Source organism: Falco rusticolus, chromosome Z, assembly GCF_015220075.1.
Source record: "Falco rusticolus isolate bFalRus1 chromosome Z, bFalRus1.pri, whole genome shotgun sequence".
Classification (NCBI taxonomy): Eukaryota; Metazoa; Chordata; class Aves; order Falconiformes; family Falconidae; genus Falco; species Falco rusticolus.
This window is the reverse complement of record NC_051210.1, coordinates 73,804,412-73,829,295: the sequence shown is the minus strand read 5'-3', so window position 1 is coordinate 73,829,295 and position 24,884 is coordinate 73,804,412. Positions and strand designations below refer to the sequence as shown.

The 24,884-nt window shown below is 56.6% G+C and overlaps 1 protein-coding gene across 6 annotated transcripts in view; it reads right to left on the bottom strand.

Annotated features, from left to right (window-relative positions):
* FAM214B (family with sequence similarity 214 member B) overlaps positions 1–24,884 on the bottom strand; it is a 42,043-nt gene that overhangs the window by 1,985 nt on the left and 15,174 nt on the right. For 2 of the 6 annotated variants that reach the window (XM_037374183.1, XM_037374187.1), the window contains 7 exons: positions 7,567–7,768; positions 4,614–5,863; positions 2,956–3,014; positions 2,540–2,636; positions 1,905–2,063; positions 1,415–1,483; positions 151–356 (listed from right to left, as the gene is read on the bottom strand). In XM_037374183.1, the coding sequence (XP_037230080.1) occupies positions 151–356; positions 1,415–1,483; positions 1,905–2,063; positions 2,540–2,636; positions 2,956–3,014; positions 4,614–5,681 (1,658 nt within the window). In that variant the 5' untranslated portion in view covers positions 5,682–5,863; positions 7,567–7,768. Of the gene's footprint in view, positions 1–150; positions 357–1,414; positions 1,484–1,904; positions 2,064–2,539; positions 2,637–2,955; positions 3,015–4,613; positions 5,864–7,566; positions 7,769–8,349; positions 10,170–21,781; positions 21,995–24,884 lie in introns of those variants that run through there. The other 4 variants (XM_037374184.1, XM_037374186.1, XM_037374189.1 and 1 more) reach the window with 4 other exon arrangements.

Here is a 24,884-nt window from a genome sequence, read left to right as displayed (position 1 = left end):
GCAGCTGGTCCCTGCTCCTCCCCAGGGTGAGGGGGTCAGGCTGACATCCCCCCGCCCGGGCCTCTGGGCTTGGGGGAAGGCAGGGGCACACAGGAAAGGAGCCCAGGGGTGACGCTGGCGCAGGTGTCCATCCCTCCTCGCACACCTTACCTTAGGTGCATAAGATAGCAGAGGACCTTGCGGGGTGGGCCAGCACCTGGTGGGTTGTGGGTGGCCACGACGGCCTGTTCCTCCTCCCCAACAGGCACCAGGAAAATGCGATGGCGTAGGAAGGTTATGTGGTTGGCTGGCATGTCCTCAAAGTCATACGTCACCAAGAACATCTTCACCACAGTCTTGTTGGGGTTAAATAAGGTCTAGGGAGCAGAGGGTTAGGAGGTGAGAATGGGAAGGGCACAGGAACAGATCCATAGGGCAGGTCTGGGGCACCTGGGGGCAGCAGCAGCAGGCCCAAGGACCCAGAAAGCCCCATACCAACCCCAAAGGGCTTAGCCTGAGGCCCACAGGTCACTCCTTTCCACCCACCTCCACTCCTGTGCTCCCACTCCATGGTATCCCATCCTCATTCTCCTGCTGAGACCCCATCCCTTCTCATCCACCTCTCCATTCCTTGCATCTCCCATCACCCTGTCTCCCTGCCAGCACACTGGGGACCCCCTGCTCCCCTCCACTGTGCTGCCTTGGTGGCCACGTACCGTCTCTGCACAAGCTTTCTGGCTGCTGCCCTGACAAACAACATAGGACCATTTCTACCCCAGGGGGTTGTCCTGGTTTCAATTGGGATAGAGTTAATTTTTTTCTTAGTAGCTGGTACAGTGCTGTGTTTTGGATTTAGTGTGACAATGTTGGTAACACACTGATGTTTTAGTTGTGGCTAAGTGGCGCTTACTCTAAATCAGGGGCTTTTCAAGTTTCTCATGCTCTGCCAGTGAACAGGTGCACAAGAAGATGGGAGGGAGCAGAGCCAGGACAGCAGATCCAAACTAGTCAAACAGATATTCCATACCATAGAACATCATGTTCAGTATTTAAAGCCAGGGGAAGAAGAAGGTGGGGACAACATTCAGAATTGCGGCATCTGTCTTCCCAAGTAACTGTTACACGTGATGGAGCCCGGCTTTCCTGGAGATGGCTGAACACCTGCCTGCCCATGGGAAGCGGTGAATGAATTCCTTGGTTTGCTTTGCTTGCATGCGCGTCTCTTGCTTTACCTATTAAACTGTCTTTACCTCAGCCCACGAGTTTTCTCACTTTTACCCTTCCAATTCTCTCCCCGCTCCCACTGGGGAGGGGGGAGTGAGCAAATAGCTGCGTGGGGCTTAGCTGCTGGCAGGGGTTAAACCATGACAGGGGTAAATGGAGCCCACCTGGCCCCCCTCCCCATGGAACTACTGGATGCCAGGGAACAACTTACCACTTGGATGGTTCCAGCTTTGGGGACACTGTAACCCTTCTTTCCCAAGGCCTCCAAGTCAATCACTCCCTGGGGCAAAACAAACAGCATGTGAGAGAGGGAGAAAGCCCATGGAGAGCCCAGCTGGGACCAAACACGGGGCTGAGAGCCCCCCTCGCTAAGAACGCCTGGCACAAGGTGGCAGGAAGACACCCAGCTCAGTCCATCTCCAAAGCAGGGGATGAACAAGCAGCAACATAGAGGTGAAGCAAAGCAACAGCCATGAATTAGCTGAGCAGCAGACCACCCGTTTATATGCCTGTAAGGGTTTCCTCTTCTTTCCCTCTTTGCTTTTGTGTTAAATACTGTTCCTGGCACAGCTAGTGGTCTCCTCAGGTAGGTGTGCTTGAACCACACTCTCCAGAGAGGAGAAGACCCCCAGGATGCGTGGTGCCTGGGTACAGCCCTCACTTGCCTCCCTCATGGTCCCAGCCCTCCCTTGTCTGCATACCAGGAAAGGCGAGGGCATGCTGTGTTCGGAGATGTCGAAGTAGGTGACATCAACAGGCAGGGTGACGTGCTGGGGGCAGTAGGAGCCACTGGCACCAATCTCTGCTGTGAATCCCTCAATCCTCCCCGATGGTGCAAAGCACCCTTTCAAGATGGACTCCTGAGAGAGGAGCAAAATGTTAGGGACCTTCAACCACCAGTCCTACCCCTTGCCTCGAAGCTGCAGGTGAGATCACTCCCACCTCCACTGCAACCACACGTCTGCTTGCCCTCACATGTCCAGAGACCACCCATGACAGGCCCTGGCTGCTCACTCTGAGACAGACCCATCCTGAAGTGGTGGGCTAAAACCAGCCGTCTAACACAGAGAAGCTGCGAGAGCGGCTTGGCTCAGCCCCACAGCAGCCATCCCAGCAAGGTCCAGGGTCCCAGCGCATCACCCAAGGATCTGCTGGCTGAGCCATCCTGCTGGTGGATGGTGGCTATGTGACACAGCCACTGCATGCCAGGCCCTTGGGGACAATCAGCTCAGCCCCACATCAGGGCTCCTGTCAGGTTCAGCTTCTCGTGACTATCACTAGCCCAGCCTGCAGCCCCCAGAACCCACCTCCCGCCCTGGCAGGTGGGCACCATTACCTCAAAGTTGCCCAGCAGAGCATGGCTGACAGTGGTAGTGGCCCAAGGTGCTGCAGAGGACCTGGTGCCCCGCCAGAGCCTGCTCCGGAGATGTCGCCTTTGACAGAGGAGAGAATGTTGTGTGTCAGACTGGACAGCACACAGCCCTGGGCTGCCCATATCCCTGGGGAGGTGGATCCCTCTCCAGGTCCCCCATCCCTTTCTTTGGTGGAGGTTGAACCCACTTAACTAACCCCCAGGTGCAGAAGACACTTCCTCCTCACTGCCCCACAGCCTGGTGTCTTGGTGGAGGGGAGACGGCTGGGGCAGGGCAGTGAAGAGGATTAGACCCAACCTCCTGTGGGGCTGCAGGGTGCTGTGTTGGCTGGGCACCCTGAGCCACCATGCCCATCCCACAGGGCTGCCAGGACACTCACGATTTGAGATGCAGCCCACTCTTCAGCCTCCTCTCAACTGCACTGCAATCCGCAAAGCTCTGGAGGGGACACGAAATCAAGAACCATATTAGGGCAGCAACTAGGGACTGAGCACCCCTGGAAAGTACCATCACCCCTTGCTCTACCCCACAGACCCACGAAGGTCCCAGCAGATTGGACAGGCTCCCACCCATGGAAAGGCATCAGTAGCCTCTGCAGGGGCGGCCAGCATGAGGGCTGGGATCTCTGGTGGGGACATGGAGCTGCCCAAACCCCAGAGTGTCTCTGCTGGAGATGAAGGTGTTGGTATCCAAGCTGAGGGTGCAGCATCAACCTCCCACCTTGCAAAGCAGGTCTTGGGACCAGCCCTAGTGACAAGACACCCCCTAAAAGGGCCATGTACCAACATCCTCTTGCACGTCCCAGGGAGTGGTAACACATACAATGGAGCTCCCTGACCAGCCCAGGAAAAATCCCGTCCCCTGGTGATTCATGCAAGATCCTCGGTAGTGCTGCCAGGCAGAGGGGTGTGCTGCTCACCCCTGCTCACAGCCAGGCTCCTACAGCTGTTGAATGGGAGGGTAAAGCCAGAGCCACACTGCAGCCTCCTTTAAAAGATGTCCCCTTTTCAGGGGTTTTCCCTTCTGGAAGCCACACAAAGGGCAGCAAAACACAAAGGGATGATGGAGCTGGCTGGCATGACCGGGCGGGAAAACCCAGGGAAGCTGCTGGAGGCTTCATTGTGCAAGGGCAGTGCTAGGGTAGCCAGGCTGGGGGACAGTCACCAAAAAGGGCACACAGGCAGGGATGGAGCTGTGCTCCATGGCCGGTGTGTCCCAGCTCCAAGCAGCAAGAAGCCAGGGTAGCTCTGCCATTGGTCCCTGCACCATGGGATGCCCCAGGGAAAGAGAGGAGTGTGCCAGCTCTGGCATGAGCCTGCTGCAGCCTCAGCAGGCAAGGCATGGTGAAGGCAGGGAGCTGGTCAGGAGAGGCAAGTAAGCAGGGAGGAATCACAGGCAGCTCCTGAACTGCCAGGGTGGTTGCAAACCTCAAGAGTCTACCCCATTTCTGGGAGCCTGTGGCACCCTGGGGTCACGCCACAGGCACCTCAGAACTGCAGAAAAGCCAGTGACATCTCTGCACAGAGCACTGGGGCTCCCACTACTTGGCCAGAGCATGGCCAGTTCTGCTTCCTGCCACCAAGCCCTTGCCCTGATGGATATCATGGCCAGGGGCCCAAGCGTTCCATACCTCTGCCTTCCTCCCCACCAGGCAGGCAGAGGCCATCTGCTCTTCCCAAGCCTGCTGGTAAGTCTGACTTAGCATGCAGCTGTTACGACACCGAGCGTGGCCCCTCACCATGTGTCCAGCTCTCGCTGTCATGCGGAGGTCGTGTCCTGTCCGAGCAAGGCTCTCCAGGCTAAAGAGCCGGTTGCAAGCAGAGGGTCCAGTGACTACAAGGTGTCAAGAGCTGGTGACAACCTACGGACCATGTGTCCCAGGGCTGGCTGTCAGCTGCTGCCCTGTTCACATCAGTGCTGTGGCACAGAGACCGGACAGGGCATGCTGCCATGACAGACCACATTGCCCACGAGGACAGCCCTAACCTCTGGGTGTCCCCAGGCCATTCCCAGCCTCCACCTGCAAGCAACACTCACCTGGGCCTTGGGAAGCAGGTGATTCCAGAAGGGGGCCCCCTTGGCATCAGTGCTGCGGCAGGCCGTGGCTGCCATGTGGCATGGCAGAACCCTCTTCTTTCTTGCCCATGGGGACAGGCTCTCGTCCTCAGAGTCAGTCACAACATCACCAGCAGGCAGCAGCTTCCTTTTGGCCTTGCAGCTGCTGCTGCTGCTGAGCTGGCTGCTCCCACAGGGCATCTTCTCCAGGGAGCTGAGGTTGCCGGGCTTGGGGCTGAGTGCTGTCTGCGAAGCTGGAGGCTCCCTGCACCCATTGGACACTACTGGCTGCTCCTCTTCTCCACTAGCCCTGCTGTTGTGAGCTGGGCTGCTCCCCGGCTTCTCCTTCCCATCAGAGCCCAACTGGGCTGTTTGTGCAATACTGTGCAAATCAAGATGAAGTAAGTTGTGGCCACTTGCCTGCTCCCCATTTTCTCCATAGTCTGGGTGCTGATCCCCCAATGAGACAGGGCAACTGTCTCTCATGTGCAAAGTACTGCAAGCAATGTGCTGAGGCCAGGAGGAGGAGGAGACATCCTGCAACTTGTCTTCTCTGCTAGCTTTGGGGCTGTGGCTAGGGCTGCCCTCACACCGGTGCTCCACCACTCTCAGCCCACTGTGGGAGAAGTGCTGGGCAGAGCCATACAGGGATAGCTCCTCCACCAGCAGACCATCCTCGAAGGTATCATCATCATCCAGGGAAGCCTGCCCAGGACCTCCATCACACTTGCTATCCACTCCCCTGCCACCCCAGTGAGTTCGTTTGGGATCTCTCCCCCTCTCCAGAGTTCGCTGCTCAGGGTAACTCCTCTTTGCCGCCCGGCTGCCTGCCCGCTGCTCCATGCTTTCAGAGGAGCTGGAGAGATGGGAGAAGATGGAGACCTGGTAAACCTTCTGGCGCTTGATCTCTGTCTTGTAGCCCATGAGGATGCTGTGGTGGGCGCAGTGCTGTGAGGAAGGCTCCAAGGGTGCCTCTCCACTGGGCTGGGACAGGCTGGAGTCCGTGCTGCGCTCCGGGGGCAGGGATGTCTCTGCGTGGATGTGCCTCATGGAGCCTTACTTGCCTGGACTCCAAGCAGAGCCGGAGTCAGAACAGCCCATGCAACAGTGGACAAGGGAAACTGTAAAGTGCCACAGGTCAGGGTGTGAGGACAGGGGGTGGGAGTGGGACCCGGCCTCACTCAGGATGTCTGGGTGAGCTCTCCACTACAGGGTGCGATGCAGCACAGCATCTGGAAAGAAAAAGCAGGAGAACGGAGATTAGCCCTGGATCCTCGTAATTGTCCAGGCTTTTGGCTGCAAGGGGCCTGCCAGGATGCAGGCAGCTGCCTGTACAGTGCCACTCAGACCTCCCTCACGGGAAGAGGAACCAGGCTGGTGTGGCTCTCGGGGGAACCCTGTGGTGACACCCACATGCAGGATCAGCACTTCCCTCCCAGCCTGGGCACGGAGAGGAGTCTCCAGCTGGGCCAGAGACTACTGGGGACAAGTCTGGACAAGTGCAGAAAAGGAGACCTGCCCTCTGCCAGGGACGTGATGTGCTTGTGCTGTTCTGGAGCACAGGAGTCAGGCAAGTCAGACCAGTCGCAGGGGCTCAGGACTGTAATCACCCCTTTAGGCAACAGCAACAAGATCTCCCAGCAGTTGCCAAGAAGATCTGTCCCAGCCACATGCACTGAACGAGGCAGGGCTGGTGCCCTGTGCTGCCAGCCTCATGGCCGGGACAGGACCCTGACCCACCACGACAGCTATCTCTGCCAGCTTGGACCATGGACCTCCACCACCTCAGTTAGCACCTGGGTGGTACCAGAGGCTGCAGAGCCCACCATGGGCTCCTGTACCATCTGCCCTGAGGGCCTGACCACGTCCATGCTGCACGGCACCTCACTTAGGATTTTTCAGCCCAGTTTGAGAGCTGTGGGAATCCTGACCATGAATTTTTCTGGCATGACAAATACTGAAATGGCTGCAAGAGCTCAGAAGATGCAGGAGAAGTCACCAGAGACCAAGAAGCTCCAGAGCCTGACAAATGTGCCCATGCTTGGCAGCTCTGCCCTTTGCCTGTACCTGCAGCTCTGCATGCTCTTGCACAGAAAAGGCTTAGGGGCAGATGAGCAATAGGGGAATTGGTTCTCCAAGTGGGTCAAGGCTATCCGGACAGAGAGGCTGCATGTGGTATTTTGACGTCACTATGATGAGGACAGGAAAGTGGTGGACTGGGTGGTTGAGCCCAGGGATTTTGTTTAAAAGAAGCAATGAAAGGTATTAACCATGCACCAGGACATGCTGGGCACCAATTAGCTGGAAATCAGCTTTGCAGAAAAGGCCCTGGAGGTCCTGGTGGAAACCAAGTTGACCATAAGCCAGCAAATGTGCCCTTGCCACAAAGGATGACAGTGTCCTGGGCTGCATTAGGCACCGTATTGGCAGCAGGTTGAGGGAGGTGACCCTTCCTCTCTGCTCAGCACTGGTGAGGCCACACCTGAGGGCCACGAAGGTAATTAAGGGACCAGAGCATCTCTCCTAGAGAAAAGGCTGGAAAGCTGGAACTGTTCAGTATGGAGAAAAGAAGGCTCAGGGGGATCTTATCAATGTACATAAATACCAGAAGGGAGGGTGCCAAGAAGATGGAGCCAGGCTCCTTCCAGTGGTGTCTAGTGACAGGACAAGAGGCAATGGGCACAAACAGGAGGTTCTGTCTGAACATCAGGAAACTTTTTTTTTTTACCGTGAGAGTGACTGAGCACTGGAACAGGTTACCTAAAGAGGTTGTCTTTGTCCTTGGGGATATTCAAAAGCTGTCTGGACATGGTCCTGGGCAATGGCTCTGGGTGGCCCTGCTTGAGCAGGGGGTTGGACGCAGATGACCTCCAACCTCAACCTCTCTGCATAATCTACCACAACGCAGCCTGTCCTGGCTGCCCTCTGCACTCACCCCTCTGCAGCAGAACTCCACTTTGCTCCGGATTAACTTCCCTGTCCCTCAGCAGGCGGTCGTTGGCACAACTAGCTGAAGACACCTGCCAGCCAGGCACCCCCCAGAAGCGACGTGGCTGCCGTGGAATGGCTCCAACCATCACGGTGTGCCCCCGAACCTCTGCACCGTCCTCTACAGCTCTTCGGTTTCCTCAGTGGCTCTGAGGGGAAGGAAAGTAGTAGAGGCAGGGCTGGAGTGATTCAGATGCTTTCTAGAAGAAGGACAGGAGGGTACTGCCTGTGTGGGGTCACACAGGCAGAGCAGACAGCATTGAGGCTCCGCCTCGCCCAACCTCCCAAACCCAAAGGCCACCTCAGGCAATGCTATCACCTTGATTTCCATTTAAACCACAAACACTTTAAGCTATGCTGTGAACTTTCATACCTGGCTTGTATTTTATAACCTTTTTGCATGCCTTCCTGTATGAAACCCTTGCATATGAACAGAACCCCATTTCTTTCTGGTGACCATTTCATGCCTTGCTTTCCATGACACTGCAGATCACCAGCAGCCTCCAGTTAGCTGCTGGTCTCATGTCCACCTCCTGTCCCTTTCACCCACAGCACAAGACACTTTCCAGCCCTATGCCAAGGAGAAGAGCTTGCAATTGTTTTCTTCCAGTAAGAGATGCCTGGCAGGGAAGACAGAAACCAGGAGCCTGACAGCCCTGAGCCATAATGGCCCCCCTACCAGCTTCCCCCAGCCCAAAGACAGCAGTCCTTTCGTGTGCACAGCACTCACCTGCTCAGATATGTCCTTGATGCACAATAGAGATTTACAGATGCAACACAGCTCTTCTGTGGTCACAATCTACCAGCACCACAGCCTCGAAGTCTGGAAGAGGGCAAGGAGGGGCATCAGCTCAGGCAGCAGCTGGTGGTGCGACACCTTCACAGTGGGCAGGAGCCCTTGGGCGCCTACACCCTCAGCCCCCCTGTGGCAGGGGCAGCCCATGAGCTTTACTGGCCCAGGAACCTCCAGGTGAAGGAGGAAACACTACCCATCACTAGGGACCATGACCTCCCCGTGCAGCCCTCAGCCAAGGGCTCACTACAGCAGCTGTCTGGAAGGAAACCACCATCTGTCCCACTGGGCATCCCCACCCAGCAGCAAGCACTTCCCTGAAGGCTGGGAACAACAGGGCCAGGCAGATGAACAAAATCCCTGCAGGGATGCGCAGAAGCACTGAACACCCAAGTGCACCCCCTTTCTGGCACCCTGGTTCAGCAAGTTCTGCATCCCATTGTGTTTCAGGTGGGAAGCCAGCTTCAGCAGGTCACTCACTGTGCTTGCTGCCTGACCTTGCCTGCCCCAGGAAACAGGTTGTGCTTTCATCACATTTCCAGTAAGACTTGTAATAAACAGGCAGTCACAGCCAGTCACCAAGACTCAGCCAGCCCAGAAGCCACCACCAGCAGTGCTGGGAAAGGCCACTGCCAGTGACCAGCCACCAGCCAGAACAGAGACACAATACACCAACGCCCAAGGAGCACTTCCAGCAGGACAAATCAATATCACAGCATAACAAACCTCTGGTCCAAAACCTCAAAAAAGCTCTTTGTAAAGATCAGCTCCGCCTGGTACCCCACATGGGGCCTGTACCAAGGCAGGTAGAAAAGCAAATGAATGTCCACAGCTGTGGGCAGATGCTGAGGTAGTAACACACTGCACTCTCCCTGCCTGGAAGGTTGCTGCTTCCCTCCTCCATCCCTGGAGGAGGTTTGTACCACAACTTGTGTGGCACAGTCAACCACCAGGAAGCAACGTCAGCAACCAGCAGCAAAAGTCAGCATGGTGTGGTGAGAGAAAGCCACATCCCTCCTGCGCGTGTCCATGCCAGGGCAAATAGGCAGTCTCACCTGCATCCTTTCTTTCTGTTTTCCACATCCCTCCGCAGTCACAGCCCTTTGCTCCCCAGCAGAAGCTGCCTTTCAGGGGAATGGGTCCATCACAAGAGGCTGACGCTACAAATCCATCCCAGCTGAGACCTCAACACCAGTCACCAGGTGATGCCAGCACTAGCCAGTACTGCACCTAAGTACAAGGGGCTGCACCACGTTTTGCCAGACCGAACACTGTCAGTTGAAGCATTGTGCTAGGAAATGCCAGGATTCCACAGCCCATTGTAAATGCATCTCTTGGCTGTTTGGCTCTGCCTCCCAGGGCAGTTCCTCCCTGTGAGAGCTCAGCCTCTCACAGCTCCCAGCGGGAGCCCACTGCCACCCTGTGCAGCAAGAGACCAACACAGGGACAAGGGACTCCTGCACTCTAAGCAGGGATGGGGAAACAGCAGGGGGTCACCTCTCCCTTCACCTGCCCTTGAGCCAGGCATCTCCAGAGCCCTACTTCTGGCCACCTGGATGGGTCCAGGTCCTCACCAGCTCAGCTGGGCAGCAGAGGTACCATCCCCTGGATGCAGCACATGGAGTGGGTTGGGGGCTCCATGTGCCCAGACCGAGGGTTTGGCCCCTCCTACGCCCAAGTGATGGTGATTTTGCCAGTGTTTCCGCTTGTGCTGTTGCTCTGACTCCTAAGACAGGACTCGAAGGGCCTTGCCGGTTGGAGGAAGCCCAGCCAGAACTCCTCCTGCTCTCTGTCCTGCTCCTGCCAAGCTCCCAGCCCCCCCCCTCAATGCTCAGAGGACAGGGGGGGGCCTGTGCTTTTGCCAGCATCTCCCAGCACCTGAGTGCAGAGCTATGCCAGGCACAGCTTTCCTCTCTTCACCCTGCCCATCATGGTCTGGCTTCAACAGCCAAGAACACCCAACTCCAAAGGACCTGCTGGGAGGCACTGGGCAAAGACACCGCACTCCCCAGGGACACTGAGCCACCAGACCCTGATACAGGATGACACAGCCAGGCCTGTAGCAGGTCGGGGACTTGGCTTACCTGCTGGTTTCATTCCTATTAGCACATCCAGGGGCAACCCAGGATTAACAAACCATGATCTCAGTCTAGTGGCAACAGAGCAGGGTGGCGGGTGAGGAAGGGTGCCTGGCTGGGCAATGCAGCAGCTGCACCGCACGCCGGGCTGCAGCCTGCAGAAGGAACTGTTGCTGCTTTAACTGCACTGTAGTAGTCAGAAAGAAAGTGGGATAGGTGGGGGGACAGCTCTGCCAGCTGGGGTGGCGGGGGCATCTGTTGCAGGGCAGGATCAGCAGAGCCTTTGGAAAAGGGAGTCTGGCAGGGCTGGCAGTGCAGCGCTGGTGCAAGGGAGAGAGCAAGAGCTGTGCCTGAAGGGGCCACGCTTACCCACTGGGGATCCATGCGGCTCCGCAGAGCAGCACTGCCACTGGGTCAAGGGGACACACAGCCAGTGCACGAGAGGCTTTGGTCTGGGCATCGCTGCCTAGGGCACAATGCCATGCTTGGGGCCTGGCAGGGCCAAGATGCATCCTTGCACCCTTTAAACCACAAAAAAAACCCAATCCAACCCCAAAGAGGCTTTTGCTGCCTGCCTTCTTCCCTCCTGCTCCCTCTCCTGGGAAGTACTAAAGAGACCTTCACAGCCTCACTGGGGATGAAGCAGGAGCCACACAGCTAGGAAGAAGAAGGGGCGTCATTACAAGAGGGCAAATAATCATCCTTGGTAGGACCAGAGCACAAGGCAAGAGAAGCAGCAACATAAACTGCTGGAAACAGACTGCCTGGAGGATAAATCACAGTTCCACTGGTCCTATATGAACCCAAGGAGAAGGAAGGAAATCTAACCAGTGCAAGTGCAAGCCTGTGCCAAGGAGCTTCTGGGTTAAGAGCAGAGCTTGAGAAACACCAGCAGGCAGTAAGTTTCCATCACAGCCCTGAAGGACAGCAACATTAGCAGCAATGCTGCCATCAGACAAGGGTTTCTCCACAGGGCATATTACCACTAGGAGAGAGAGGCTGGGGATCTCCTCCAGCACCATCCACTGGAGAAGTGGGAATCCTGGAGAGAAGCTGGTTAAAGAGATGCTAGAGGAGAAAATTTTGCCTGCAGGGAAAGACAACCAGCGTGGATGTGGCTCTGGTACTCCCCTACAATTTAGGCTTGGGGGGAAAGGAGCTTACACATGGTGGAAACAAGGGAGAGGGAGGGAGGCGCGGGGTGCAGAGGGAGGAAACATCCTTGCCCCACTGCAAGGGCAATTGCTGCTCTCGGGGCTCAGGAGGCCTCCTACTGTGCCAGATTTATGCAGCCGCAGAGCCTTGCTATGTGACGGCCCCTGTGCTGATAACAAGGAGGAAGCCCCAGCCCAGAGGGGAAGGATGGGGCAAGAGGCAGTGCCCACGTTAGGAGCACAAGCTCCTAGGAAACACCAGAGACAGCTTCGACAGAGACAGACCCGACACCCCCCTCTGCCCCCAGAACCCATGTGCATGAGGTACTGCTGCCGCTGCTGCACTTGTCCCATCCCGTGGGAGGGGGCACTGATGGGATGCAGAAGCCCCTGGGGACAGACCAGCCCTCTCCGCAGGGCACCCTGCCGGGGCTCCAGGCTGCAGCAGGTGCCTGAGGAGCTATGGTCTGCCCAGCAGCGTGTGGTGCCTCCCCAGACCCACACACAGGTGCCACAGGGACTGAGCCCTTCTGCTCAGCCAAGCCAGGATAACACAATGAAACCTCTCCCACGAGCTCAGGGAGCCAGAGCAGAGCTCCCAGCCCAGGGGCTTACCCCTGCTTCTTCTGACGCCCCGTGTCCTGGCGTGGATCGCCTCCACACACACCTTGTCCGGGTGCCTTGTGTGCAGGCAGCGACGCTGACAATAGCCTGCAGCTGGGAAGGGGGGCTTTCAGGGTCTGCAGGCAGATTCTGCTATGCAACGGCCACCTGTGTACAGCTTTCCCCCACGTCCAATCCCACCCCCCCACCCCACCAGCCTCCCCTCCATGCACGGCTGCCCCTCTCCCCAGGAAAGCGCAGTCAAAGAATGACAAGCAGCTTAAAATCCGGCAGGACAATCAGGCAGCTCTCCAAAGCCAGCAGCACCCCCTGCCCACCCAGCACCAGCAGGCTCAAACCTCAGCGACACAGCCCACGGCCGCCCAGCTCCAGCATTCGACCGGGAGCCCAGGAAACCTGCAGCAGGCAGGGCAGGGAAATCCCATGCAGCAGCCGCTCACGGGGAGGACAGCCCAGGTTGAGGACAGACCTTTGTCTCTGCCTGCCTGTCTCGCTTGCTCGCTGCCGGAGGAAGAAAAGGGGGGCGGTGGGGGACAGCGAGCAAAGATAACACCCCTAGGAGGGATGTCACAGCCACGTTAATCACTTGGAATTCCAGCCAGCACAGACCCGGGCGCCGCAAATATGGGCAGCAAATGGAGATGCTCAAAGCTCTGAAATAATTGGATCCTTTCACAAGAGCCGAGCCCAGAATCCAGCACAGGAATTCAATCCCCGCTGGAAGTCGAGAGATCAAATACAAGGAGAGGCAGGCGCAGCACAAGCAATCCTCAGCCACCACCGTATCCGGCTCTGCAGCCCCTGGTGCTGCTCTAATCTCAGGTGCCTTCTCAGCGGGAGCAAGGGCGAGGGAGGACCACGGCAGAGAGCCCAAGCCCCCAGTGGAGCCGAGCTGAGGACTGGCCCCTTCCCATCCAACTTACTCCACTTGTGGCAAGGTGCAGAAACGCTGTCAGTGCAAAAGAGGGTTTTGCAGAGGAAACCAGCGGCCTCCAAGCCTTGCTCAGCCGGAGGAACAGCCCACGGAAAGGAGACCCCTGAAGCTGCTAGCTGGCCTCCGCAGCCTTGCGAGGGAGATGCCCGGCCCGGCAGGCTTGCCAGCCCACATCACATTCCCAGTGAGACGCACACACGGCACATGTAGGCTCCTGCTCGGCGCCTCAACGGCAATGAAAAGGCACAGAGGCTTCTGCCAGAAAACAAAGAGGCAGCGGCAGAGCTGGGGGTGGGGAAAACTCTCCGCTGCCCAAGAGGATCCCTGCAGAGGCATCAGGATGCTGCTGGGCTCCACCGCAGCTATGCAGCCCCACAAGCCCCGGTGGCACCCTCTTGCCCGGCACAGGGACTCGGAAGGTGGGCCAGCCCCACTTCCCTCCCTCCCCGAGGCAGCACCGGGTGAGAAGTGCTGGAGGACGCAAGCCAGGCCCAGGACAACAGCTGGCCGCAAGTGGAAAATTCCTCTGGGCTGGCTCCACTTCATAAAAAGCTGTGTCTCTTCACCTCGGGGTAGCTGCTGCGCACCACTGCTCCCGGGGGGAAGGCACAGCCGGCTCGGCGCCCGCAAGCCCCACTGCCAGGGCCGTCCGCGGAGCCCACTGGTGCTGGCCTTGCAGCGGCACGGCAGCCTGGGCAGTCACCCCGGGGTGACAAAGATAGTGCCTGCAGTGAAAGCAAGCCCCTGGCCACCCAGGCACAGGGACATGTTGGCCAGCTCCCTTTCAGTCCTGACCCTCTCCAGGGGCTGTGGCCTGAGGGACAGAGACCTCAGCCACCAGACGACCATGCAGACCGGCTGCTTCACTCCAGACCTTGGTGCCAACTGCAACTGATGGAAAATTTTCCACCGTTGAAGATTACAAAGTCACGTGCCTGTGCAGCCAGTCACAGGGTGGCCGCGAGAAGGCAAATGGGTCCTGGCAGAGGGGCAGGGATCACTTCTGCTCTGTGCTTGCATGACGCCTGGGGTCTCCAGCCATGACCAGGGCACCAACACAGTGCCAAGTTTCAAGCTCAGGAAGGACGTTTATTCAAGGGAGGCATACCCCAGGTCCAAGCAGGACTAGACCCTTACTGTACTAAGCGATGCACCAATGTTAGCATTAACAGTCCTTTTTACCTGATGTCCCAAGAAGAGGAATGATGCCCTGGGGTTGGCGTCTGCATCAGAAGCCCTGCAAACCCTATCTTGACCCATTTAACTCAACCCCAATGGAAAGGCAGTAGCTTACTGGTAACTCCCATTCCATCAGCTCCATGTCCCAGGCTATGTGCTATGGGAAGTGTGATCTAACCATGCGGCGTGAACAGCCCAGCCCACTCTCCATCACTATGAGCCAGGTACGGAAACATGAGCCTCTGACAGGGAGCTCTGGCAGTGGGGTGATGCTTTCCAAGCCCGGAGAAGACAGCACAGCAACCAACAGGTGATGGGAGCCCTTTTGCTCTGTTGTCTCCTCTCTTCTCCCTCCAGTCACCATCACATACAACCACAGTCATCCACAGCCCCACCTTCCCTCCTTACCAAGCCAGTTCCTTCTGCACCCTGATGCCTTGTAGCCATCCACACCGCCTGATCGCAGATGCACAATACTTCACCTTCCCCACAACCTTCACATGGCAGCTGGCCTCTGCATCCCCACAAGTGTGCTCCTGTTGGCTCCCACCCCAACCCCATCCTCCACCACCACCACCAGATCCTGCCTTGCATGTCCTCAGTGTCCCCAGCTCTTTACCTGGGCTATGTTGCCTCCCGATTGCTGCAGCTCATACCATAACTCACCCCAGTCTCCCCTCATCCCTGACTGCCACACACCTACAACCCTGTCAGCCCAAGCCTCCTCACACATACTCCACTGATGAGTCCCTGACAGCCATCTGGGGAGGGCCACAGCAATGTCACCTTTCCCTACCACAGGCATCAAAGCTACGCATGGGAAGAGGGAGCAGGTGAAGTGCCTGCACTGGGGAGGGCAGCAAGGATTGTGCACGCTGCACTTACTCCATGGGAACTGCCCGTCTCCACCGCAACTCTTGCAATACACTTCCTCTTACCGCAAGAGCCCTCCAAGGGAGGTGCTCGGGCACAGGCACTCTTGCCTCCAGCTCAGCATTACCAAGCTGCAGCCTGCAGATAAAGCTGCTGCAGCTGTGCAGACATTCAGCATCTTTTCCACTCCCTGTGCTAGACATCTGTGTGGCACAGAGGGAGGAGATACCACACACACACACACACACACATGGCCGTGCACACCCACCCAACTCACCCTCTTCCAGCAGCGATTTAAGAAAGTCTCAAGTCTAGCACAGGCCAGAGCAGCAACACAGGCTGGGCAGGGATTCAGGCCATAAGGGTGAGTCTTTGTCCACCTTTGATTGTCAAGAGCTGGACACAGCCAGGGCTACTCAGGGAAAGGGGATTTCCACCATGAATTCAATGTCCTGTGCCTTGTCACGGAAAAGTCTCTCTTCTCATGGGACTGAAGATGAGAGAAACATCCTGCTGGCATCAGGAAAAGGGTGTCACAGCTGTCACCTGAACTCTCACGCTGTTGCCTGTAATGGAGGCAAACACACGCACGCACGACCCCCTTTGAAATGAGGGGACACGAGGGACCAGGATGTCTGACTGCAAGTATATCCATACAGAGGGCAGTGGGAGACACAGCCTAGCTCCTATTTCATCCCCTGAAACTGGCAAGCCTCCGTGTCCACACACTCTGAATCACCTGCAGGGTCCCTCCAACAGCAGGGCCCTCTGCCTGGTGCACCTGCCACCCCCTTCACAAGGACCAGGCTCCTGCAGGGCTGGCAGGGCTCCCAGCAGCACACGTGGCTGGGGAATGCCCTTGGGATGGAAGGGGGAATCCACCTGGCACCTAGATGTTGCACGGAGGCAGAGGAAACCAAGGCTCGGCTGGTGCTTCAGGTCAGGAAGAGGCCAGAGAGGACGTGCCCTCAGGGGCATCTGGCAGGTGCAGCCTGCAGGGACTACATGGCACTGGGGCACTGGCACATCAGCATCTTCCCTTTTCACAGAGGTGACAGTGAACAGGGATTGGCTTGAGACGCAGCTGCATCCCCAGACAACGCTTGTGCACAGGACATGAGCCCCCACGTCAGTCCTTGCAAGACACGAAGGCCCCCACGCAAACTCTGCTTGCTGCCACATACATTGCTGCGCTGATTCTGCAGGAGCACACAAAGCTCAGAGACCTCAGAAACCAGCTTCACTATGGCAGCTGGGTCCAAAAGACCTTCAGCCCGGGTGGCAGCTGTGCCACTGGGGACACAGATGTCCCGCAAGACCTGACCCTCCTAAGGAGATGGAGCCTATGAGGGACCCACGGGCTCTCCATGGACTGCCAGGAACAAGCTCATTCCCGGCCATGCAGTGATTTACCCATGCAGCTGAGAATGGACCCCAGGGGCCTCTTGGCTCAGACCACTGGACCCTGCCGCTCTCAGTGCGCACGGGTGTTGTAATAGGGACATCCAAGTAATGCAAGAGTGCCCAGAGCGGTGTTGAGTCATGAGCAGATGGCCAAGGGAGAGCGCACAGGGCTCTGAGCGAGATGGCAGCCCAGCATCAATAAGCCCAAGGGAGAGGCTGAAAGAAGCAACTTGCGCAGCAATCTGGGGACTAACACAGGCTCATGGGAATGTCCTAGACCTTGAAAACCCACATAAAAAGCACCTGGGAGCTGGACATCCTCCCAGCCTCTGCCAGACGAGGAGGCAGATGTAGCTACTACTGCAGGTCAGCTCTGCCCATGCATCATGGCTACACGCAGCCCTGTTTGCTCTGGTTCATTACTCTTGCAGATGGGATGGGGCAAACACTGAACACCCTTTGAATATTTACACACTGGACACGGGCTTCTGCAGCATCAGGCACCAGGGTCGGAGCTCAGAGATACAATAAATAACAGAGTAAAGTTGTTTCTGAAGACAAGGCTGATAAGGCTGCCAGCAGCCAGCCTTGCAGAAGGACAGGATCAGGAAAAAGAGCAGCCATGAGAATAAAAGGCTGGCAAAGAAACAGAAAATACTGGGAGCAAGTAATTCTTTCCAGACAGTCCTTTGGGCTCATCTCAGCCTCCATCTGCTTGGGATGGTCAGGCAGCTGGAGCCTTTAAAAAGGCTACTGGTGACTTCCCCTGCAGTCGCCACTGTCTCTGGGACAGGCACCACAGGGAAGATAAGCCTGGAGCCCTTCCAGCCGGAGGGCTGGGGGCCAGCATCCTCCCCAACGTCCCGACAATGCCAGCACCCCCCTACAGACCATGGCTCTGCACTGCCAGCAGAGCAGGGCGGATGGTTTACACCCCGTGCTTCCCTGCCAACAGGCTTTTTGTGCTTGCGCAGGGAGGGAATAATACAGACCTCTGGAGAGATGCGCTGTCCAGCTAAGATAGGTTGGGGTGAATCAATGAGATGGGAAATGCTTCTAAGGCAGCGCCTCCATCTCCTGGCACCGCTAATACCGTACAGATGAAACGACCAAGCCAGGAAAAGGTGAGGAACAGAACAACGCCCCTAAGCCCTCCGCTGGCCTCCAAGCTGGTCAGTCCAACAGGCTGTAAGATGCTCCATTGCCAAGTGCCCTGAGAACTGCAGAACTGGGGAACAACAGTGGGAAGGGACCTCGGGGGGGGGGGGGGGGGGGGGGGGGTCAGTCCAATTCTGCTAACAGCAGGGCCAAGCCTGAGCAGGTTGCTTAGGGTTTGCCCCTGACAAAGGCTGAAAGTCTCCAAACACAGAAACTGCCTCCCTTCTCTGGGCCCTGCTCCAGAGTCTAACCACCCTTGTGGGGAAATATTTTTCCTAATATCTAATTGGAATTTCCCTTGTGTGCCATTGCCTCTTATCCTGTCCCTGGGCACTTCCCAGGGGAGCCCAGCTCCGGCTCCTCTCCAAACCCACAGCTGCCAGCAGCAGTGAGAACTCCCTTCGCTGCCTTCCCTTTCCCAGGCTACACAAACCCGCTGCCCCCAGCCTCTCTCTGCTGCAGCACACCAGAAGCCCCACGGCAGGGCCAGAGCTCCAGCACATCTGTGGAGGCTGCTGGAGCCTGCTAGTCTCCATCCTGCCCAGCCAAGGGTGCCAACAGGGAGGACAGGAGGTACCTACTGCCAGCACTGAGTAGCAGACACCTACACACCTCGGGGATATTGAAAAAAAGAGACTTACCTCAACACTGAGACCAGTGGGGCTGGTTTTGTTCAAGTATTTGTTCCTTGCTGTGGCTGGTGGCAATACCAGTGCCTGCTGCAACACACCTAGGTTACCCCGAGCTACAAGTCCCGAGTACCTGCTCTGAGAAGTTTGGCCCTAAATAGAGAAAGCTTTGGCTTCACCATTGTGGCACTGACACCAAGCCTACCTCCATCACGCCCACAAGGGACCAGCCCTCAGGAGCGATGAGCAGGACCATTAGGACTCAGACTCAGCACCGACCAGCTGGGCTAGACGGAAACTCAAACAGCCCAGGGCAGGTCCCTGGATGAGGCAAGCAGCCATTGTGACGCACTCACACACACACAGAGGATCTGCAGCAGCATCCACACCACACAAGGGATTTCAGGGCGAATGACCAACCATGGCCCCAGATCTGCAGTGCATCATCCCTCCCAGCTCTTTCCCTGGGCTGCATTCACTTAATTCAGAGCTATCTGTTTATCACACTCTGCCGCCCCATCAGGGATCATTCATTTTTCCATCCTCTCACCACTCTTTCAGAGCAGATGGGAAGGTTACTGGGCAAGATTTGACCACAAGAGACCTGCTCAGCCTGCCCAGAGCTGGCTGGACACCTCACTGTCTGTGTGAGGACAAAGATCCACCCCATACCTGGTCACCACACTGCTCCCTTGCAGTGCCTGTCTTGGGTCCCTCCTGGGAAACCTCAGTACAGAGGATGCCCCAGGACACTCCAGGGCAGCAACATACCCAAGGCTGGAGGAGACGTAGGCAGAGAATGGGTTTGACACGTGGCTGAGCTGGATCCTGGCCCATTCCCAAGCCACAGGCACTGCCTCCACCTGCTAAGCCTTGTGGCTTTCCCAGCTTTCCTCCAGCACCCTCACCACATCGCCCAGGGACCCAGCATGGGCTGCCATGCCCTTGGGCTCCCTTAAAGCCCAGCCCTGGGCAAGCACCTGCCTCCTGCTTCCCACTGGCTCTCGTTCCCTTGTGATTCACCCTCTCCTCCTGCCTGACTCACCCATTTCTGCCACAGCTGTGTGCACACACACACACACACACACGTGTGAGTGTGCAACCTGGCCGCATCTGTCAGGGCAATGCCACAAACTCCGCACAGCAGTGAACTGGGCAGGGAGCCTGGGCAGGCTGTGCCAAAGCCCTCACCTCCTGCAGCAACCAGCGGCAGAAGGGGCAGAGATGATGCCGCCGGCTCAAGTCCGTGGCAGGGAGATGGGGCAGAAAGGCAGGCCAGGAGTGCTGCCATGACAAGTGCCAGCACTGCCAAGATAAGGAGCGATGCTGGGCGAGGGCTGCCTCCATGCTCCAAAGCTGCCTTCCAGGCAAACACTCGCTTTATCAGCCCTGCAGCAGCCTGACTCCTAGCACTGGCTGTGGGAGGGTTACCCAGCACTGCCGCAGCTCAGACCCCCAGGCAAGCCATCTGCCAACTAAACCTGGGTCTGGGTACAGCCAAATGTGCCCCCTCCCAGCCTGTGCCTCTTCCCAGTTTGGCTGTCCAGGGTGGAGAGACTCCTGGGATCCAGAAAGGGATTTCTTCTAAGCACAGCTACAGTCACTTGGCATCAGCTAGTGCCACTGCCCATGCAAGGCCCACAGGCTTGGTCAGTTCCTGAATCTGGACAGTACGAGTCACGCACATTATGCTATATATACATGTTCTCTGCAGGCTGCTTCTCCAACTAGCAATTCCCCTAATGCCCTGGCAGGGCTGAAGCTCAAATGAGCTTTGCCCCACATCCCTTCCCTTCATCTTTCCCCCAGCATCACTCATCTTGAAGGCTCTCCAGCTAACCTCAGCCCCCTTCTTGAAGGGGACCAGAGCAGACGGAGGCGGTAAGTGGAAGACCGCACACCACAGCTGCGCTGAGCCCAGCGAGAGCTGCGGCACACACCTCCCAGCCGGCAAGCGGCTCTGTGTACCAAAGCACATCCATCTGTGTCAAGGAGCACACGAGAGCGCCGGCGCACATGAAACACCAGTCTGTGCAGCACACCCGGTCATGGATCTGCACCTCTGACTGTTGCAGCTGGAGCATCTATTTCCCATTGACTACAGGAGCAAATTAAGAGTATCAGTCACAGGCCCTTCTCTCACCCCTTCCTCTCCACCTTCCACTTGTCACAGCCACTCTGACAAGGGGCTCTCGTCCCTTCCACCCAGGAATGCTTGGCCAGCCGCAGCATTTTGCCCACAGGCACACACAGAGTACTTCGGACAACCCTTGCTGGTGCTGCAATAGGGCAAGTCAGTTGAGCATCAAGTCTCCAGCAGGGTCACGCAGCCCCAGCAGGGTCAGGGGGCCCTGGCACCCAGAAATTAAGGCCAGACTAAACCATCCTTTGGCCAGGGAGGGAGGGAGGGACAATGTTTTGGGCTCAGATGTCATGTATTAATAGAGACAAAGAACAATTTTCTGCCAAAGCACAAGACTGCATATCAGATCTGATGGTTCTCCCTGTATTTTAACATTCCTGATACTCACCATGTACACACAGAGCCTTTTTCCCCTTCTCAGGGCAAAGAAAACCAAGGGTCCCATGGGCTCCAGCAGCTTCCCCTGCACACCACCCCTCCTCTCATCAGGATGCTCCAGTCCCTGGGGTCCCTCCTAGGGAGGCAGAGGGGGAGATCCAGAGTTCTCACCATGTGTCATTGGCAAGGCCAACACTTGACCAACACTACAGTCATGGTGTCACCAAGGTCACAGTAGTGGGCAAGCACCTAACGAAACTCAGCAGCTACCAGCAGGACAGACCCAGCAATTTAAATGCACATCCTTAAATCAGCATGTCATCACTGAAAAGACGGGCATCGCTACAAGCTCTGGGAGACCCTGAGAGAGCAACAATAACCTATGTGAGCTCTTACACAAGGCCGGCTCCCTGCCATCGCCCCCAGGCAATGGAGAAGCTGAGAGATGTGCCCTACACCCAGTTAGGGCAGACAGACACTGCTCCAATTTGAGCCAGACTGTGACTATTTCCTGCCAGCTCCCTGTTTGTGACTAACAGAGGGGTAACACCCCACCTACGACACCTGCCTCCAGCCAGGTTCGGGGGAAAAGCAAAGAAGAGACAACAAAGGTGCCCTTGCTTCTGCCATCTCTTGCACACCAAGAGGATCCCTTGCAACAGCCTTGTGTTCCCCTCCTGCAGCTCAGGTGGCTAAGGAGAGTGGCAGAGCATCCCTCCAAAGTACAGCGACAAGACCTTGCTGCCTCCAAATAGCACATTTCAGGTCAGCAAGTCGGGAACTGTCAGCAGAGAGAAGGCAGTTTATTCACCCACCTTTGTGTCAGTGGCATGCTTCTGCAGCACAGGTGATGCCAGAGGACAGGATGAGAAGATAAGATTTGGACAACAAACAGATGGAGAGGTCAGGCTTCTCAATGTCAGTGTTAAGCAGCAAGAAGTAACAACGCTGACACTTCAACTGAAACCAGTTCCTGGTTCACAAGGACCAGGGCAGAGAGCACTCCTGAGAACAGGCCATCTACCCTGTGAACAGATGCATTCTGGTTTTCAAGAGCCCCCCAAACACGCCCCTTCCCGTTTCTGTGTTCTCCTTCTCACAGCAGCTCTGCGCTCCCTACCGTTCTCCCTTCATGGTGCTTGAAAAAGCAGAGTAGCCACCCAGGCTTCTAACTTAGGTGGTGGCTGCACTGACCTTCACGGTCATATTTACTGGGCCCAGTTTCATCTCCTAGATGGAGCCGAATGAAGCATCAGCCCTTTGCTCCAATCAATCACATCAAGGTCATCTGATCCACATAAAGACCAGATGTGGGATTTCTTTAAATGAAAGCTTAATGGGGGAGCCTGCCTGTGCCAGGGAAGGAGCTGAATGGCCAAGTGCCTCGTCACCCAGCTGACAGTTTTAAGGACTAAACCGCCCTTTTTTATGGTTGGTAACCCAAATCCATGTTGCTAAACTTGGAAAGCCCATGTGTGGTTCGCAGCTGGCGCTCACCTTCCTGCAAGCTGGAAACCCTATTTGTCTTGGCGCCCTGATCAGCCCCCCGCCTCTCGCAAGGGGCTGCTCCTGTTGATCAGCACATCCTGCAGCCCTCTGTACATGTCCTGGGTGGGTGGCCAGCTGGTTTATGCCATCCAACGCTCAAGATGGAAACTAGCTGTGTCTCTTTCAGCCTTGCATGTGGGAAGGGAAACAGGTCTCTGCCATCCACCCCCCTCCCTAGCTTCTTTTGCTGGACCCCTCTGGTCCTGTGCCCCACAGGGCAACCTGAGCAGACGGACGTTAAGCAGAGGAGGGATAGGAAAGCAGCTAGAATCAGGCTGCTCCTCCTTAACTTCACATGAAAAAAACAATCCACGGTTTTAGCTGGGCAGGCATTGAAAAGTCAAATTCCCTCCTTCTGTCAAGGCAAAATGTGCCTGCAGGCACTCAGGACTGTCTCCTCTTCTGCATTCTGGAGAGACCCTCCCTTGCGGGCATTGCCTTTCACCCTCTACAGCCTTCACTGGCTCGGAGAAGGCTGGAGAGGCCCAAGTGCTGGCTACAGCAGTGACGCTGCAAATTCAGGTGCCATGTGTGGGGGCAGATGCAAATGCAATACGAGGGGGAAAACCAAAACCAAACCACCCAAAACTCCCCGGGCAGGAGGCCTGCACAAAGCCTACAGTCCTGGCCTCCTGGCTCCCAGCCTTGTGTTCAACACTCATTCATCTCAGCATACAGTTCCCGTTTTCATTCTGGTTTTAAAGCTTCCCATGAAGTTGCTCACACTGACTTTCACAATTCCTTTTCTCTCTGCCCCACTTCCAGCAGGGACCTCAGCCACCATTGCCTCCCAGAAAAAGGGTCTCCATGACCTTTGTAATTCAACACACTGGGAAAGGCTCAATCCATTCCCTCTACTCCTAGCCCAACACAGACCTTAAAAGCCCTCTTGTTCTGATACAAACCCCTATCCCACTACTGTGGCTTAACCCTTAGGCACTGCCTCAAATAAAGAGTGCTTACAGAGCAAAGCGGGCCTGCAGCATCCATGGGAAGCTGGACCTACCCTTCACCTACAAAAGAGCTGTGCTGACAGTCTGCTGGTAGCTTGCAGGACGCATCAGATACACCCAGCGGGGGTGGGGGGACAGGGGGGACAGGGTGGGGGGAGATGTCTCTGACTGCCCTCATCATCAATACAAACTACTGCCAAGACGTGCATGTGGGAACCCTGTGCACCCACGCTGCTACAGCAACATAGGCAAGTGGGTTGGGCTTGCACGCTGTTTAGCCTCCTGGTTTGCTCTGCCTCCCCTCAGTTCCAGCAGGTTGTTACAAAACGTGCTCCATGCAGGCAGATTTGGAGCTGCAAGGAAGGAATAGGGTGAAGAAGGACAGCAGGTGGGACCAGGCACTCCCTTGTCACTCCCACAAGGACTCCTCTGCTCCTGCCCCCAGGCAGTCATGCTCCATGCCCCAGGTGCAGAAACAGCGAGGGATGCCACGCCCATTACCTCCACAGCCTGCATTAGGTGACGTGCACAGCTAACAGCACTCCTGATCTTGCCCTCTGTCTGAGGTAAGAATCAGACCACATCCTAAGCAGCAGCCATAAATCACGCATTGGAGGAAGCAGAGCCACGGGACTGTCCATATTGTACACCCTGCACACAGGAATGCAGAGAGGATGGAAGATGCTGCCAGCTCTCCCGCCCTAGAATGATCCCCAGCACAGCAGAAGGCAGCATGGAGCAAGGACTGCTTGTGGCATTCAAAAATGCCAGCTTTGCAAGCTGGGATGGGAACAGAGCTTCCTGGCAGCACCACAAAATGTCTCCATGACATAGCAGGCTGTACCCCTGGCACACCAAAACACCACTTCTGCAGGACAGGATGGGGTAGGGCACCTTGCAGCACCCCAAAATGCGATTTCCTACCAGCTGCTGTAACTTCCCCTCTTGCCCCTTTCCGCTCCCACTCCACCCCTCCCTGCTCCCCAGGCCACGGGAAACTGAGTCACAGCGTGCCATCCCTGCCCCAAGGATGGGAGCAGGTGGGCAGCCCCCAGCACCAGGCACAGTGTGGGGCGTAGGGCAAAAGCAGTACTGACACCTCTGAAAAACCCAGCGATGGAGCATAGATAGAGATACCCACGGGGCTTCTGCCAAGCAGCTATCCGGAATACCAACTCCTCTCTTTCCACCTACCGCTGAAGTAGGAGTTGGCCCCCACTCTGCTGCTGGCCATATGGACCTGCACGCATTCTGCTGGGCTACTATGGCCCCTACGGTACTGACCCCAAGTGCTCTCTGGCACCAGAGGGGACAGGGACATGCAGGGCCCTGCATCAGATGCACATAGCTCAGCATGGCCAGAACAATAAAGGTAATACCACGTAGGAATGAAATGAAACAAACAAGAAAAAAACAT